At 40.6% G+C, this 19053-nt stretch overlaps 1 protein-coding gene across 2 annotated transcripts in view; it reads left to right on the top strand.

Moving 5' to 3' along the window:
• Positions 1–19053, top strand: part of LOC126356045 (tumor protein p63-regulated gene 1-like protein) — a 159028-nt gene that overhangs the window by 48601 nt on the left and 91374 nt on the right. For both annotated transcript variants that reach the window (XM_050006725.1, XM_050006724.1), the window contains exons 2-3: positions 6214–6424; positions 7794–7970. In XM_050006725.1, the coding sequence (XP_049862682.1) occupies positions 6214–6424; positions 7794–7970 (388 nt within the window). The remainder of the gene's footprint in view (positions 1–6213; positions 6425–7793; positions 7971–19053) is intronic.

The raw sequence follows: 19053 nt of genomic DNA, 5'->3' as shown, positions 1-19053 counted from the left end.
TTAAAGATATCATATCTAAAAAATCCTCTGTTATGTGCAGAGCAGTGTCCACGCTGCGGAAATAAATCATTAATTGTGCAGTGTTGAATTATCTGTGGCTTCATCAAGTGTGATGGGAAATGCAATAAACTCCTGCTCTGCACTCCTTAATTGATGGTAAATGTCACCTGCCATGGCACTTATACGACGATTTACAGTCTGCATTCAGTGGGCAAAGTAAATCAGCAGTGTCATTGATGTACTCCTTTATAAACTCACCTTCAGCAAATGGTTTTCCAGCTCTCGCTGTATTAAGACCAATCTTATAACTTGCACATACTGCTGGGCTGTCATTGTTGTCATCCTGAAAAATTGAAAACAGTGCTCCATAAAACGTTAAATCAGTTAGATGAGAGACATGACAAAAGAAAGTCGCAGATCTCTTGTGACAACAACAACTTACGTCAGATTCATCTAGTATCATCAGATCGCTCTTCTTAAGCTCAGTTAGTTTCCCCATCTGCTCAGAATCCGACAATAAATTGTACTTGTCCTTGTGAAATTTATTATAATATCGTTCAATACTAAACTTCCACGGAGTAGCAAGAATACTGCCACATATTAAATTTTTCGAATTTTCATATTTTTGTATAGAGAAAAAATGATTCTCCCATTCATTTTTTAAAAGATAGCAAATCTCCACTTCTCCGTTTCCTTGATTCATTCTGCATTTTCCGGTTCTTGAAATACAACATTCACTACGTAGTGGTCGCTTCGCATCAACGTCTACAGCTTAGCTTGGTACTACACTGCCGCAACCTGCCGGCTGTCACCACTGCACCAGTCGACGATTGCACGTGAACAGCACATATGCAGCGCTGTGTGCTCATGAGTCGTGTGCAACATTTACCCGCCCCTGTCTTAGGACCTTTCAGTAGAACACCATCGAGGAACAGATTTGTTCTGACAAAAATAGACCATTTTTCGAGGTATGTGGAGATGTTGGCCAAGCCAAATCAACAGCCAGCAATGGTCGCGCAAGCGTTAATAAACAACTGGATTTCGAAGTTTGGTGTACCAGAGACAGTAATTACTGACCAAGGGACCAACTTCATCTCCGACTTAATGAAGGAACGATGTAAATTGTTGAACGTAAAGAAGTTGAAGACGAGTGTGTTGCATCCACTGGCAAATGGAAGGACAGAAGGGGTACACAGAACAGTTATGAAGATGCTGAGTTTTTATGTGGATTCTCATCACCGTCAGTGGGACGAGTATTTGAAGCATATTGGATGCCCATACAATGCAAAAATCCATACAAATACCGGTTTGTCTCCGTTTGAGGTAGTGTTAAGGGTGAAAAATGCCGTCACCGTTTGATTTAGTGAAGCTACAGAAAGGAAGGACCAGTGAATCTGTACATCAATTCATGAGGACAATTTGGGATATTTGGAAAGGGGTACAAAAGGCGAATACATAGGCTTTGGAAAGGCAGGAAGACACAGTGAAGCAGAAAGGAAGTTTACTGCAGTATAGAGTAGGGCAATGGGTAATGATATCCAGCCCATATACGCCAAAAGGAACAACAAAGAAGTTCATCATGAGGTATCAAGGGCCATACCAAGTAGTTGAAACCACATCCCCCATTAATGTTAAGCTTGAGCCACCAACTAGAACAATGATAGCACACATTGGGCGATTGCGGCCATTTAAGAGTTGTCAGTATGTGATTCCAGGCATGTCACAGTAAGGGAAGAGGAAGAAAGAGAGAGTGGGGAGAGGTGTTACACACACGGAAAACCAGGAAGACAGAGTACAGCATGATGTACCATATGCCTTGCAATCCAGAGAGTAGTAGAGTATTTGCAGTTTTTGGTTTATTGTTATGTATCATTGGGTATGCGTAGATTAATTAGGCATTGTATTCTCATATGTTGTATGTGTTTCCGAATATTGTGAGCCTGCTGGGGACAACTGTCTTTTTGAAGAGGGAGGAATTATGGAGCTGCCATAGAGAGAAGGTAATGGTATGTACAGCCAGGGTGATAAGCACCAATCTGGACACGTGCACGGTGCAGTTATATTTAGCCAGGAGGAAAGAAATAGACTGTCCAAGGGATATCATGGAGCCAGAATTGAGCTGGCAACAGGTCGGGATGCATTGGATCTTCTCCATGTACAAAAATTTGGTTGTAGTAGCAAGTTGTATTGAGCAGGGACTATTTGCAGAAGCGAAACGTATAGAGCTCAAGGGGAGCTGAGTTTTAATCAATGGAACTGCGTGTAATATAATAGGACCAACCTTCCATCTGCTGTCATCAATTTCAGGTGTCACACAATTGAATGTTACACAGCCGCAGCTGTACTGGCCAGAAGCAACTTTAGAGTTTTTGCCAAGGCAGAATCTGACCTTGTTAAATCAAACTCTGGAGTAAAGTCTGTTGAGATCCATAAAACAGTAATTTCAGAGCAAGAGGGGCACATATCAGCTGAGCAGCCTGTGCAGCATGTTGCTCAATATAGGGAAAGGCAATGACAAGTAATGACGGCTCACTACCGTGGGCAGTCTTGATGGCTTCCAACACACGTCGGAGGGCCTCAGATTTGGCTGTCAGATCACAGGTGCTTGTTGCCGCCGCAATCTTAACCACGATGGCGAAGAAGAACACAGCGGGCCACCCTGCGGCTCCCAGTGAGCGGCGCTGAGGCAGTGGGGACGAAGGCCACTGAGACATCTGCTGGCGCATCCTGACGTTGTCAAAATACCACAACTGTACACAGCCGGCATGCCACAGTATGTTGCACAGGTTGCTGAGGTAGCCCTTCCAAGCCAAGCTGTTTTGCAGACAGCGAAGTGGTATCCTCAGCATCGTGGGACCCTGTGACTCAGACAGAGGGGAACGCGCCACTGTAACTGGGGATAATAAAATACCTGAAGATCACAGCCAAGTTTTAATACAGCACATCCTGATAGTTCCCATCCATGTCCAACATTCTTCCACCACACGCCAACGTCTACATTTGGCAGTGTACTTTCATGTCCGTAAGTTAGGGACGCTTCAAAATTGATTGAAAATGGTGCCTTGCTTTGCCACTGTTGTGACACAACATGAATACATGTCCTGTATTTGGGGCTTGGTAATGCAGGACTAATTGTACCTACAAGAGCTTGTGTAAGCAGATGTCCTGACAGGAGGTTTAGAATATGAACAGCAAGAGTCTCACTGCACTTCTGTGGAGCATGTCTATTGATTGCTCTCCATCGAATAGAATGTGTTGCTTCCTCGCTATCATGAAATCCTGAATCTAATCGGAAATTTCATTTTATACTTCATATGAGCATACTTTTTATTGATAAGTGTGGTACTGAGTGAAGTGCTTTTTTGGGTGTCAAGAAATACTGCATCTACCTGACTCTTGATTGATATCTTCAGGATGTCACTTGAGAATAGTGTGATTTGGGTACATATGAGTTTTGGAACCCATGCTGTTCAAAATTCTTCATTAGATGTGAGCTCCTTAGCACCATTGGTTGTCCTACTTACAGGTTGGCCAAATATTTAACTATGTTGATCACTCTGATAGTCGGCCACTTGTGAACATCACATCAAAAACTCTCAGATGTCCATTGAGAAAATTAAGCAGATTAGGGTTGGCCCAGCCAATATTTTAGTCAGTCTGAATGTGGTTTCATTATTTACAAAATTTCTTGGAGGACACAGTGAAACTGTTGGCAGAGTATTTTCCTCCTGAAATAATGTTCCGACATGTTACGACAACCACCTACTTCTTGTGCGGTGGTAAATCTTCTGAAATGACAGACAGAATGCCTATGGGTTCTCTTTTACCTCCAGCAGTTGCCAACTTTTTAATGGAAAATTTTGAGGAAAATGTATTAAATTCAGTCTCCTTTGCCCATCTTCGTTTTATGATTAGGTTGACGACATATCTATGTGTCTGCCACACGACATAGAAACTCTTGAGCACTTCCAGTAACATATGAACAGCATGCAACCAAACATCCAGTTCACTGTCAAGAGATAAAAATAGGGAAGATTGTCACTTTTAGATGTTCTGGTACAGATTTATATTTGAGTGCCTAGTTTTCACCATCCAGTACAGAAGAGAGCGGCTTAAAATGCACTGGTACACAGAGCAAAAACCACTTCTGATGAAGACTACTTGGATTCCAAAATCAGTCATCTGAAGTTCCAGAAGAATGACTATGGGTCATGTGATATCAAGTCAGCATTCACCAAGAGAAGGAAATATGAAAAATTAAACATTCAAGTGATGAGCCACTGACTGCATCTCTTCTTCCCTTCTGCGGCTTTACAGCCAGCAAAATATGCAGGGTCCTGGGAAGATGAGGCATCAGATCTGTTTTCTGCCATGCTAAGAAGATAAAGCAGATGCTACACCTTTAAGGACAGTCTCAGCTTCAGGATTCCTGGAATTTACAACATCCCATGTGAATGCAGAAGCAGTTACATAAGTCAGTCCATCTGCACCGCTTCTGACCGCTATGGAGAACATCAATGGCATATTAAAAATTGTGAGCTGGAGAAATATGCAGTTGCTGAGCACAGCCTCGCAAACAAACATAAAATACTGTTTTAATGAAAAAGAATTTGTACTAGGATCCCACATAGAGGGAGTATATAATTGAAAGTTCTGAAGAAATAAAAATGTGTGAGAAAACCTTCAACATGACAGCAGATATAATCTTAACAGTGCACGGAAGTGAGCTCTCGACGCAGAGTAAATCCACAGATATTCATCGCAATGTTTGCATTATGGTGGGAGCAGTGGTGCCATCAGCACAGACGTTGACACTATGTGCGACAGCATGATGTAACTACTGACCAATCAGAAGCCATATTTGGGCTTTATAAGGCCACAACAGCAGCTATTTTGCCAAGTAGTTGTTCCTGACAATGATGATGGTTGATATCGTCAAAAGCTCGAGGTTTCACCCTGGATTGATGCAGCAAGAAGTCTGAGAACATATTTTACAACAGTGGCATCATGAAAAACTTTGTTCTCATACAGTTCAGAATATATGATAAGATTCTACAGCAGGTTAATGATGAAGATATTGGGTGGTAGTTTTGTGAATCACTTCTGCCATCCAGTTTGTAAACAGCTGCGACCTGTACTTTCTTACAACTACTGGGCACAATTCTGTTTTTTTCTAAGAATTTATGGCATATAATGCTTGAAAATGGGACTAAATCTGCAAAGGATCTGGTAGTTATTCAATCACACCCTGCAGCTTTGTTCAGTTTTAGGAATTTCAGCTGTTCCTTGTCATTATTGCTGCTGAAACTGACTGATATGGCCACATACTTGTGGTTAAGGGCATGGCTAATGTTTTTCATACTTCATGGAAACTAATACATATAGAGATTCAATTTCTTTCCAAGGCTTTACCAGGCACCACATTCCCACTTTAAATAAATTTGTGGAAGCCATTTTGAGTGTACTGCACAGGCTATGACAACCATAGTATTTACTAACTTTTTCAGTTCAAACATTTGGATATCACTCGCCATAAAACAGAGGTTAACATTTACCTAAATTAAATCTCCTTTGAATGCAGAAAACATTTCACTGTCAGAGGGAGAAATTTTCTCCTTGTGGGTAAAATAACTTCATTGCTGACAGGATGTTGAATCATAATGGATCTAAAAAAGAAAGAAATTGGAAATTTTGGACTATGGCTTTAGTGGAAAAAGTAGTAGAAGCTAAAGACCTTTAAAAAGGAAAGTACAAGTTTTCAAATCACGCACAGAGTACAGATGACAAAAATTGATGTAAAAAGTATTTAATCTTCCTGCCAATTAAGTTTCTTTCCTAACTGATCTCTCTCTATTTGCAAAGTAGAAGAAAACCTGTTCAGAAACCTAGAGCTTCAATGTTTACTGCTGTGAATTTATGTTGGTTGTTAATGGTTTTGATCAGTGAGTTTAATTTAGATTTTGCTTGTTCCATTATCATATGTATTACACTTTAGTATGGTGTGCCGTGTGTGAGTGTATTATAAAGACAATGCTCGAGATGTAAACTTCTGATTTTGCTTCTTCTCTCAATGGTTCTTCGGTTAAATGTAATAAATTGACTCTGAGCAAATTGCTCACAATGGTAGTAGCGATAATGTAATGTACCGTGCCTTGATTCTTTACAAGGCTCATTATGTTATGAGCCACATGATAACAGTACATTATTTACCAGTTTCAGAACATTTGAAGAAATCTCATTCAAAAGAAGGTTCTGCTGTGCAAAGTGATGCAATTTGCCAGAATAGTGCTCTGGAACATGATAATGCCAAAGATTATTTTACATATAGGGATGGCATAGTAGAAAATGCAGTAAAGGAGTGTGTTGAAAAAATACTAGTTCCAGAAAAAGATGGAGAATTTATTGGATCTTGGCTTATGACAGAGTAAGTATTTATAAAACATACTAGCTTAGTACCTGCTGCTTTGCTTGCGTAGACTGTATGGTCTGTACAGATTTTTTTTGTTTTGTTTTTCTTTAATAAAATTTTTATGTTGTTTACAAATTGCAAGGGGTTCTAAACATCTCATACTAATTTAGGCCATAGAAGCATGGCCTTTTCCAAATTTACTGCTGACCAAAAAGCGATTCTGATAGCTGAAGTCACTGTTAATTCTGCCTTTTGAGCTCTTGTGATATTTTCATAGAAACTTTCGTGCCCTAACATGTATTTCTTTAATTTGAAACAAAAAGTCAAGTACCAATTTTCATAGTCTCAGCTTTAAAAATGTTGTAATGCAATGAAATACTTTCATGCAAATTTTCAGCTATATTTCACCCCATTATGGGTTGAATTTTCAAAAACACTGAAACACCTTTTTTTAAATTTTTAACCAAGAAGTCAAATACCAGTTTTCATAGATGTAGCCTTCAAATGCTTTATTAATAATTTAATAATGTGTTTTAAGCCTGTAGTGATTGAATTTCCTAAACACCTGAACCACATATTTTTTTAATTTGTGACCAAGAAACTAAATATCAATTTTTGTAGTTCTAGCTTCAAAATTACTGTTATAGCAACATATTTTCAGAAATCTTTTCATCCACTGTTTCACCCCCTTAGGGGTGGAATTTTGAAAAATCCCTTCGTAAATGATCTACAACCTATCCAAATTTCAAGTTTCTTGTTGTAGCAGTTTTGGTTGGGCAGTAGTGAGTGAGTGAGTGAGTGAGTCAGTCAGTCAGTAAGGACATTTCCTTTTGTGTATAGACATAGTGTTGTGATAAGATGGAGCACATTCATCAGTAACAAAACAGTTGTTGATAAATATAGTTGTAAGACTGGGCCATATGAGCCAGAAACATGTAAACAAAAAGTAGAAACATGAGTTTTCTATGAACAGCAATGATAATGTATTTCATATGTGCTATTTTATTACTGTGTGCAACATTCTCAATTTATATCACAATGATGTAATTGTAGAGGAATGGGGAGGGGGAATCTGAGTAAAATGGAAGTGAGATAAGAAGGGGAGACATTTTCTGTTTCATGTGCATGTTTAAGAAGGGAAAGAATTTGAACTTACCTCCTATATCAGTCTTTTTTCCTTGTGCTCTGTTCTGTGTGAATAACAAATTTATGGTTCAATGACATAAGTGTCTGCTGAATCCTGCATTACTACAGAGTGTAATATTGCTAGTAACAAATGGTTTTCCCTCATATGGTTAATGTGATTTATTATAATACCATTATTATTATTATTATTATTATTATTATTATTATTATTATTATTACTTTGGTTTTATTTCAACAGGATAAGTTTTTGGGATAATGAGAAAGAGAGACTAGTTCTTCTTTCAAGTGCTACATTAACCACTGTAAAATATGACTTTATCGCCCTGAAACAGCTTGAATACCGCAAAGTTCCTCTAGACCTTCTTGATACTCTGGTCATCGGTGATCTTATCTATCCACCAGGATCTCTTGTTCCGTAAGTATTAAAGATTGAGTTGATTTCATTTAGTAACACGTCACAAATGAGACTAGAGTTAAGTCTTGTTATATCTCTCGTGGGACTGAATATCTGAATATCTGTATGATTATTCATACTGATTTAACATTGTTTTCTTGAAACCCCTTTTACTTTTATGACAGATGAAGGACTCTTTGGTTCTAAAATCTAGCATGTCATGAACACCTCAGAATGATTAACAGGACTGATGTTTTAAAAAGTTTCCTTTCTAAATATGACATTAAGTTGGTGTCAGAATTATGTCCACTATCTCTCAAATGATCTTGCTTTTGTGCAATCTTGTACATCTGAAAAAAGGGACGGCGAGGGGGGGGGGGTTAATGCTTGCCATGTCGAGGCCACTTAGTAAGCCACCCATACCTCCTGTATTGCTGCTCAGTTTCTTAGAGTCATATAGTTTTTTTGGCACTTTTATTTGATGCTTAGTTGCCATGGATACCAAATATTTATCAGCATAAAAACAGATACCCATTCTGCAGATGGCTTAGATGTGCTCTGGTAGAGGGTGGTGGGTCAGGATGAGTTAGAAGTGACCTTTTACATCCTGTAGTTTGTAGTAGAACTTGGACTCTTCTTCAGACAGTGCTGGAAGGCAGGCCTTATGTCATGCACCTGCTGCAAAGCATTGTAGTAGATATGCGAACCCAGATGTAGTCATAGACTGTTGGGTGCCACATAGCCATGGCAGATGATGGGCAGAGATGTCCAGGGAGCAAACTTCGAACTGGTAGCACGCTTGTGACAACTGACATTGGATAGGAGGACCTCAGTTTAACCCTCAGCACATTAGTGGTGGCTGGATGAAGACAGAGCAGTGGCGAACTCATGGCCAAAGCTGACACTATGATGGTTGACTACTCAGACTTGCTGCTGCAGTGTATGTCCAGCCTGGCTGGACGACTAGTATTTATACATGCTAAAATGAGTTTGTTGTGGTGTTGTGACTGCAGAAGTTACGTATGTCCCTTGCCAAAGTGCCCCTGAATATGATAAACTTTTCAGAACACTTTACAGGTAGACAGTAATACCCTGTGGGCCCCGTGATGCAATTGTGGGTCATCATATTTCCAAAATTGGCCAATCTTACAACTCTAAGCCTATCTGCTAGGCTTGTATCATTACACTCTTTCCCTATTTGAAGAATTTGATCCACTGATTTATCCCCATTGCTGCACCTGAAACTAGTTTATTCTTTGTGGTTTATTGTGGACACATCTGGTCAGTCTTGGCTCATAACATTTATAAGAGTCCATCTGTGACACTTCAACAGTTAAGACCCAGTCACATTTGAAATCTCTCCACAGTATACATGGTTCCAGCCACTGACTGTCCCTGAGAATCACACTAGTCCTGACAACAAATACCAGGGCTGTGTTGTCACACTTACACTACATGTACGTTCACTTTAGTGGTACACACACAGCTTCCTGCAGCTTTCACCAAACTGTCTTTCTAAGGATCCCACTATCTATTTGGCAGCAAACAGGGGTTTGGGAATCAGGGAGACATCCTACAGCAGTACTCCGACCAACATTACAAACCTTCATATGCACCCCTTTCCCCGTATGATCCTCCTCAACTCTATATTTAGCCTGAACAACATATCACTCATCTTCTTTGACTTATTCTATCCTTCAGGTGACACATTATCCAAAAGCTTATTATGGTTATCACTGTGTCATGAGGGATTAGTTCACACTTTCAGTAAAAAGAGCTTAACCTGAACTATTTACAAAAAGAAATTCATGATAAAGTTTTACTACAGTCACATTTTTTACTGTAATGACCAGGAAATATCTCTTAAACCTTAAACTTCACCTCACATGCCTGTTGAACATATAATGCAGTTAGTTAATTAGGTAGTGCTTTCAGAGCTCTGTGATACCACTGATTCACTTATTAAACCACAGGTGCTTTAGCATCTACAGACCTGTGCCTCTAATAAAACTATATAATATTTATTTTGTTGTAATTCTCTGATATCTGATATGTCATCCCATTATTCCATACACTGGTTCAGATATTTACCTAAGGCAGATTTTCTGCTATCATGTCCATTGAACTTTGAGGGACCTGGAGCTGTATTGATGACATGATGCCTAATGACCCATCTCACATCCGCAGTATCTCAATGCCTTACTGTGCTGCTTTGAACGAGCATCATGTGATACAAGGACAAAAAACCGAAACCATAAGGTACTGATGACCCACTGATTTACTTTTTACTTTGTCAGCACTACAGCAATGTGTACAGTTACTTCACTAGAAAATAGTATGATTGTAGGAGTCTTAATACAGAAATGGAAAAGAAGAAGGTCTTCATATGTCTTGGGCACTCGTCAAACCACTTACTTACTTGCGAAGCCTCATGCTTAAATTCCTAATCCAAATAACAACATTTCTTACAACAGACTATGACTTCAGTTGCCTATTGACTACATTCAGCTCAACTTCCCTGGTACCCATGCCTTCCACATCTCAACCAAGTATTCTCCCTACACTGGATGGTCTAATGTCCTTATTGCCAGTATGCCCAGCTTACCATGTTGTGTGGGTTGGTGCACTGGTCACATGACCTGTTAGATTACACTATGTACACACAATTGGTTCATTCTGTGGATCCTTCCCAGGAATTACTACTGAAACTGTGCCTGACATAATTTAAAATTGGACAGTGAACAGTAGGAAGAGGAAAAATCCATGAACAGTAGTTGCAGGACCACACAGTGATTATAGAAGGCACATGCTGCTACTTTCTTGCATTGCTCTTTGTGCTGCGAATATCGAGCCACCATTGCAGTCACAATTAGCAATTCTGACACTGCTTGTAGAGTTTGTGGGTGTGCTGTGGTGGAGGATGGTGGATCGGGGTGAGTCAAATGGTGCTCAGAGGTAAGAGTCCTTTTATTAATTTATTACAAACTCACCTACATATTGCATTGCTGGAAGGTAGGCCTTGACCACCACCAGTGAGGTGTTGTGGAAGAACTGCTATGGCTGTGCTTAGCCAGGTGTGATGTAGCCTTGTGTAGTCAGCGGTCCCGGCCATGACTGAAATGGCTTCTGACAGCTGGACACTTGAGTCCTGGCTGGCAAAGGCCAACACTATAACAGTTAACTATTCAATGACTATCTGCATTAATTCTTGCCTCTCCCAGTTGGATGGCCAGTATTTAGTCATACCAAAACGGGTTTCTTGAAGTGTTATAACTGTATAAGTCACATGTGCTTGTGCCAAAGTGCTGGCAGGCAGACGGCAGTGCCTTGTGAGTGTAGTGATGCAACACTGAGTTACCATGTTGCTGTAAGTGACCTGCGGTGAGGCTTGAAGCCCATCTGTGGAGGCTTGTGTTACAGTTGAAACTCGGCACACCCTGCTGCTTCAGTCATACCTCCTATAATATGAGCTTCTCCACCCTCATATGTCTGTACAAGGAACTAGTCCTATGCTAACTAGATTAGGCGTGCCTGGCTTATGGATCAATGCCTCCTCAACGTTACAGCTACTGGACCCTCTTCACCACTGCAGGATCAGGTCTATGACTGGCACCTTCTGGACAAGCCTTGTGGACAGCCTCCTGCTAGAAACTGAGTTTCCTCCTGTATCTAGCAGATATCACCAATTACTACTAAATTGTTCATGTCCTGAGTTAACCCGAACACACAAATCTCCATATACTTTTTCCTGGTGGGGGATTTGCCTTCCACAATCGTTATCCAGATCTGATGTTCCAGCATCAGTTCGTCTGGAGTCGTTTTGAACCTGTTCATCAGATTACTTTTGTGATATCCTCTCTCTCCCCTTCCCCCCTCTCTCCTTCCTCCAATGGTGCATACCTCATCTAAAGACTTGGCAGGACCTTTTCAGTGGACCAAAGAAAATGACTGACATTTCTGTGTTTCAGCATTTGTTTCAGTTCTGGCGGACTTTACCTCTGCTTCATCTTTGACTAGCTTTATAACTACTCCTGATCAACAAATTGGCTCAATCTATGGCATTTTTGCTCTCAATATTATTTTTCCCTTTGAACCATCTGTGACTTGAGCATTAAGCGTGTATTCTATATTCCTGCTGCAGACTAGGCCTTGGACAGTCTCCGACAGCCTCAGACCAGCACATCTTTCCTACTTCATTGTATTTCCATAACTTTTGATACTTTATTTCTTTCCCTCTGCTTTTTACCTGGCTCCCTGCCTCGGATAATACCACAGAAGTCAAATTGGCAGTGCATTCTTTTATTCACCTGGAAAGGCTTTAAGTATTGAAGGAAGAAATGAGCTTTAAAATTTATATTTAGGTCCCTTTCAGCTTCCCCAAAAATCCAGTCATCTATTGAATACACGATTCCCTTTGGTACTACCAAGGCATAATGATCTATTTTGCAACAGTTAATTCTGTTAGATAATAATACATACTCCATTCTCCTCTACACTGTTCATGTTGACGTTCTGTGGATGCTGTTTGATCCATGCACATGCTGTTACTTTTTAATGATAATAGAAATTTCTCAATGGAATACAAACAGGGGAAGGAGTAAAGGAAGCTATTCACCTTGTAGCTGAAGCATTGAGTAGCCTATAGTTACATAAATAACATTGAAAACGCAGCAAAGCTTACAAGCCATGTATGTCTTCAGTATTAACTAGAACAAAAAGACGACACACACACACACACACACACACACACACACACACACACACAAGTGGAAACATGATGACCACTGCTACTGGGAGGATAATGGTGCTTGGTGGTGATGTTGCAGGAATTTCATGTGGTAATATAATCGGAGCAGAGTCAAATGCGTAATTATTCTAGTGATTATATGGGTCTCAAATGAGGAAATCTACTGAGGTAAGAGACTTTCACAAAGGGCATATTGTTATGGCCTGGTGCTTGGAAGAGAGTGTCTGGTTGGATGTTCGTATGCTACCGTTATGAGCATCTACGAAAAGTAATTAAAGGATAGTGAAACCATTAGCAGGCAAGAAGGTGTTGGATGTCGACAGCTCATCACATAGTGTGGAGCTCGGAGGCTCATCCACTCTGCAAAACAGGATAGATGGCAGTTTGTGCCATATTTGATGACAGAGTAAAAATTACCTAAGTGTTTCTATGTTGGCGCAATGACATCTTAAATTATGATTGCAGTGGTCATGGGATTATTAAGATTGGACTGGGGACCTATGGAAATGTGTCATGTGGTCGGGTCAATCATGTTTCTTGTTACAAAAAGTTTGTGGGCATGTTCAGGTTTGCTGTCATCCAGGTGAACAGATGCTTGTAACATTTACCATGCCAGTTTGGGAAAGTATTATGTTATAGGGGACATTCACCTGGTATTCCATGGGGCCTGTGGTAGGATTCAAAGGCATTTGTCAGCTGTGAACCACGTGGAATTTTTTATGGGCCACATTTCTTCTTGTTTGAAGTCCCCCCGATGGCAGTGTCATCTTCCAGCAGGATAAATGGCCATATCACGGCACTGGAATGATGATACAGTGGTTTGAGGAGCATGATAGTGAACTCACATTGTTGTCTTGGCCACCAAATTCTCCTGATTTGAACCTGATGGAACACATCTGGTATTCTATTGGGTGCAAGTGTTCTGTGACTGTAAAACACCGGCCCATAATTTAAGGGAATTACACGACCTATTCATAGACATCTGCTGTGGTTTTTCATTCTAAAAGTACACACATCAAAAAAGTTTAGCATCATGTCGGTTCCGAAGTTCCGGAACCTGTACAGAAAATTGGATTAGAGATCGACAAAAACATCATTTCCGCCCTGTCTATTGCTCATGAAAACCACATACTGCATGTTGTACCACCATACAGCAAGACTTTCAGAGGTGGTGGTCCAGATTGCTGTACACGCCGGTACCTCTGATAGCGAGTAGCACGTCTCCTTGCATTGATGCATGCCTGTATTCATCATGGCATGCTATCCTCAAGTTCATTGAGGCACTGTTGGTCCGGATTGTCCCACTCCTCAGTGGCGAATCGACTTCGATACATCAGAGTGGTTGGTGGGTCATGCTGTCCATAAACAGCCCTTTCCAATGTATCCCAGGCATGTTCAATAGCGTTCATGTCTGGAGAACATGCTGACCACTCTAGTCAAGTGATGTCATCATCCTGAAGGAAGTCATTCACAAGACGTGCACAATGGGGGCACAAATTGTCATCCATGAAGATGAATGCCTCGCCAATATTGCTGCTGATATGGTTGCACTATCGATCGGAGGATGGCATTCATGTATCGTACAGCCGTTACGGCACCTTCCATGACCACCAGCGGTATATGTCGGCCCCATATAATGCCACCCCAAAACAGTAGGGAACCTACACCTTGCTGCACTCACTGGACAGTGTGTCTAAGGCGTTCAGCCTGACCAGGTTGCATATATCATACGTTCACGAGAACATTATGCCAATCCTGAGTGACCCATTTGGCATGTTGTTGGGCCCATCTGTACTGTGCTGCATGGTGTCGTGGTTGAAAAGGTGGACCTCGCCATGGATATCAGGAGTGAAGCGTATCATGCAGCTTATTGCGCTTAGTTTGAGCTGTAACACGACGTTCTGTGGCTGCACAAAAACCATTATTCAACATGGTGGTGTTGCTGTTAGGGTTCCTCCGAACCATAATCTGTAGATAGTGGTCATCCACTGCAGTAGTAGCCCTTGGGCAGCCTGAGCGAGGCACGTCATCGATGGTTCCTGTCTCTCTGTATCTCCTCCATGTCCGAACATCACTACTTTGGTTCATTCCGAGGCTCCTGGCCACTTCTCTTGTTGAGAGACCTTCCTGGCATAAACTAGCGATGCAGACGTGATCGAACTGCAGTATTGACCGTCTGGGCATGGTTGAACTACAGACAACACTAGCTGTGTACCTCGTTCCTGGTGGAATGACTGGAACTGATTGACTTTTGGACCCTCTCTGTCTAATAGGCGTTGCTCATGCATGGTTGTTTGCATCTTTGGGCAGGTTTAGTGACATCTGTGAACAGTCAAAGGGACTGTGTCTGTGGTACAATATCCACTGTCAGCATCTATCTTCAGGAGTTCTGGGAACCGGGGCGATGCAAAACTTTTTTTGATGTGTGTGTATGAGCACGAAATTAAGAAGGTGGTCATAAATGTTTCATTTCATCAGTGTATATGTGAGGCTATTAATTGATGATATTAAATAAAATATTTGAGTTTTCAAACATTACATGGCTTTGTCTGCGTGCTATTCTCAACATCCTTGTTTCAGATATATTACGTACATGTTGCGTGTGTTTTGAACTCTTTAATTAAAGATCTGAAATTTTTTTTCGATATGTGATTCCTTCCAAGGGTTCAAAATATAAAAGTTAGTTGCGTGGGGACTTTTTCATTCCGTGCTTTATGAACCATCCAAATTCTTGTATTAAATAGAGAGATTGCAACTTACCATGTAGATGAGGAGCTGATGAGTGCAGACAGGCACATTGAAAGAAGAATTCTAGATATTATTAGGTATTGGACAAAGTCCTTCATCAGATGTAGACAAAACACACGCACATTCACTCTTGCGTAAAACACATACATATGACCATTGTGTCTTCAGCCACAAAGGGCTGACTGTCTGGGCCTTAGTGCCCATGCACAACAAAGACCTGTTGTGTGTCTATTGTCTACATCCGAGGAAGGACGTATTCCGATAGCTGATAACATCCAGCAGTCTCCTTTCAATGTACCTGCCTGCCACCCAATGTGTTTTCTGCGTTATGAGTAGCAATTTATCAAATTTCTTATTGTTGTTATCCCATCCTGGATTTATCATCATTAGACTTCATGTATGATTGATATTTTTTTTTATAAATGTAACTGAGATTGTGCTTCATTGTGTATGAAAGCCAGTTTACTATGAACATTTAAGCCTGTTGTAGTGGCTTACAGCAGTGCCACCCTCAATATGGCAATTATTAGTGTGCTTACAGTAGACATGCTTGTATTAGTGTATTACATTGATGAAAGGGCTCTGTGCATGTTAAACTGGCTAATATTTGGAGACATTTCACATAATTGGAAGTGTCTTTTAACTTCATTGTTTGTCCCAACATCATCAATAATGTGAGAATCACTGAGGGCAGGAGAAAATAGAAGCAAAGCTGTTTTCACATAGTGGACTTGTACAACTTACAGAAAAGTTGTTCATGGAGTTTGTGTTGCATTTAAAGATTTGAGAAAAGAAAATAATAGACTGTCATAAGTTTAAATTCAACCCATCCTACTTAGACACATATTGATGTGGATAGAGTTGGCTAAATTTCTGCCAGTTTATTCATAGCAAAAAGTTGTACAAAAGTTTTCAACATGATTTTGCTGCACAAGAAATTCATTTTAATTGAGTATATTTATCTTCAGCTGAATCTAATCATGGGTCTGTTTTTCTCATTCGTGTGTAATATATTAAATAATTAACATGCCATAAAATGTATACCAGGGGCATTCAATAACTAATACAGCACTTTTTTTCTGAAAGAAAGTTGGTTTTACACGGAATTCCAATAAACCATATTATTCCCACTCTTCAGGCCACAAAATCCTATTTTTCGACATAATCTCCATTCAGTGTGATGGCCTTACACTACCTTACTGGGAGAGCCTGTGTGCCCACATGGTACAACTCTACTGCTTGACATCAGAGCCAAAGTCTTGCTGCATCAGTAACTACCCCATCACCCACCAAGTGCTTACTGTGGAGTGCCTCCATCATTGGACCAAATAGTGGGAAGTCGGAAGTTGCAATATGAGGGAGGACAGTCAATTGAAGTTTTGTGAGCTCGTCTCATGTGGGCAGACTTGAATGGGGCCTTGCATCATCATAGGGAAGGAGATCTTCATTTGCATTTTTTGTGGTGACAAGCACACTGACATCATTTCATCAATTTCCTTAGAATGGCACGATACAATACACTTCAGAGTTGATTGCTGCAACTTGAGGGAGGACATCAAACAGAATAAATCCTTCAGAGTCCCACAAGACCACCACAGTCACTTACTGAGGATGCGACTTTCAACTTTTTCATTGGAGAAGAGGTGGTTTGGCACCATTCCATGGATTGTTTTGTTTTCAGTTTGAACTGATGAACACCTGTTTCATCACGTGTGAAGATGTTTGACAAAAAATTTTAACATTCAGCCTCATAACATATAAGCAATTCCACACATAAAGTGTTTCATTCCTCTTAATGGTCTTCTGTTAGCCAGCAAAGAAGGCAGTGGGCACACATCTTTGAGTACCCCAACTAGTGGACAATAGTATCAGCACAATGAGCAGAGACATCCAGTTGAGCAGCGAGGTTTTAGATTGTGATTCGTCAGTGACTACAAATGAGTGTCCGCATGTTCCAATGTTCCAGGAGTCATAGCTGTTTGCGGCTGGCCAGCACAAAGGTGATTGGGTAGGTTTGCATGTCCTTGTTGCGATAATGAGAGATGCTTTTTCCAAGTGATTTACCATGCTTTTGTTCACTGCCAGGTCTCTGTAGACATTCTGAAAGTGCCTAGGAATAGCTGTGATGCTCTGGAGTTCCGCCAAAAGAAATTCATTGACAACACCCTGCTTGGAACACCCCTTTATTACAGAAGCCATTTTGAAGCCTACGTATAGCACTGCTTCTTTTTGAAACTTCATGAAACAATAGGGGCTGAAGTAGGAATATTCCACGAAGGCCCACAGCAAATACCACGTTTTTTTCAACAGAAATTGTCCAAGAAAAAAAGTGTTGCAGTACTTATTGAATGTCTCTCATTGTTTGATTGTACACTGCATGGAACAAACAGTTTAAAGCACTTTAGTTGAATAAATACTTATAATGTGGGGCTGTGTAAGTAGTAGTCCATAAACTAGCTAAAAATGTATATCTTTCACCAGAATATAATTCACATATTTAATACATCATTACTTATTATGTGGTGTAACTCGTATGCCAAATGTTCACAGTACATTGACAAATAAACATGTTATTTTTCAAAGTTAAACTTGACCCATCTGTCTCGTGTAACATTGTGTAGCTGTTAATGGCATATTTATCTTGTGGGTAATGTGTTTCGTGATGAATGAAGCATAAAAAAAGTTACTTAATATGCAAAATTAGGCTGTATATTTTAAAGCACTTGTTATCTCCTTGATAAAATGATTCCTTGAAAATCGTAATGCTGATGGGAACCATAGTGCTGGTTTACTGTGATGTTGGTCTGTGCCATGAAAACAAATTAGTAAAATTTATGGCTCTCAATAGTCCACCAAAGGCAGTATGTTACTATTAACTGGGGGAGAAGAAATTGTAATACTGCTTTTGGATAATGAAAGACATAAGAGTAACAACTTGTTGGATTGTTGAGTCACTTAGTTGTTGACATTTACCAGTAAATTTCCTTTGGTGTTTAAAGACTGTGGTTGTTCATAGTGCACAGTAATGCAAAGGAGTGAAATGGAAAAGGGAGGTAGTGCAAAGACTGCAAGAAAGAGACTGTTGGGTGTGAGTTCAAGATGAGTGAAGTGGGGGGGGGGGGGGGGGGGGGGGGGGGGTAATGAGACCAGAGGTGGAGGTGGATGTGGGACTGGCTGGTAAACATTGAGGCAGGAGGACTATGGGATCAACAGATGTGCATCCACACAATTCAGAGAAGCTGGCCAACTCTGCTATTGGCCACAGTTTGTATTACTGCTCAGAAGTTAACAATAGAGCTGGTATATGGCATGGCTGCTTTTACAGGCAGCCCTGCCTCTGGTACAGGATAGGACAGGGTAGGATAATCTGTGACAAGGCTGGATTAGTATTTGATGGTGGTTAGATTGGACAGGTCTTGCACCTGTGTGTTGCAAAGAGGTATGACTGCTGGATAATGGTTGAGACCAGATATGGCATAAGGATGGACTAGGAACTTTCATGTATTGTGTGGGTGATGGAATGTCACTGTGGTAGTTGAGGGATTATTATGAGTAAAATGGTTGACATTTCCATGTAGGCAAGTTGTCGAAGCCCAGCAGAGGATATGG

The sequence above is a fragment of the Schistocerca gregaria genome, chromosome 3 (genome assembly GCF_023897955.1).
Source record: "Schistocerca gregaria isolate iqSchGreg1 chromosome 3, iqSchGreg1.2, whole genome shotgun sequence".
NCBI lineage: Eukaryota > Metazoa > Arthropoda > Insecta > Orthoptera > Acrididae > Schistocerca > Schistocerca gregaria.
Note: the sequence above shows the minus strand (reverse complement) of the source record. Positions and strands in the feature narration are given on the sequence as shown.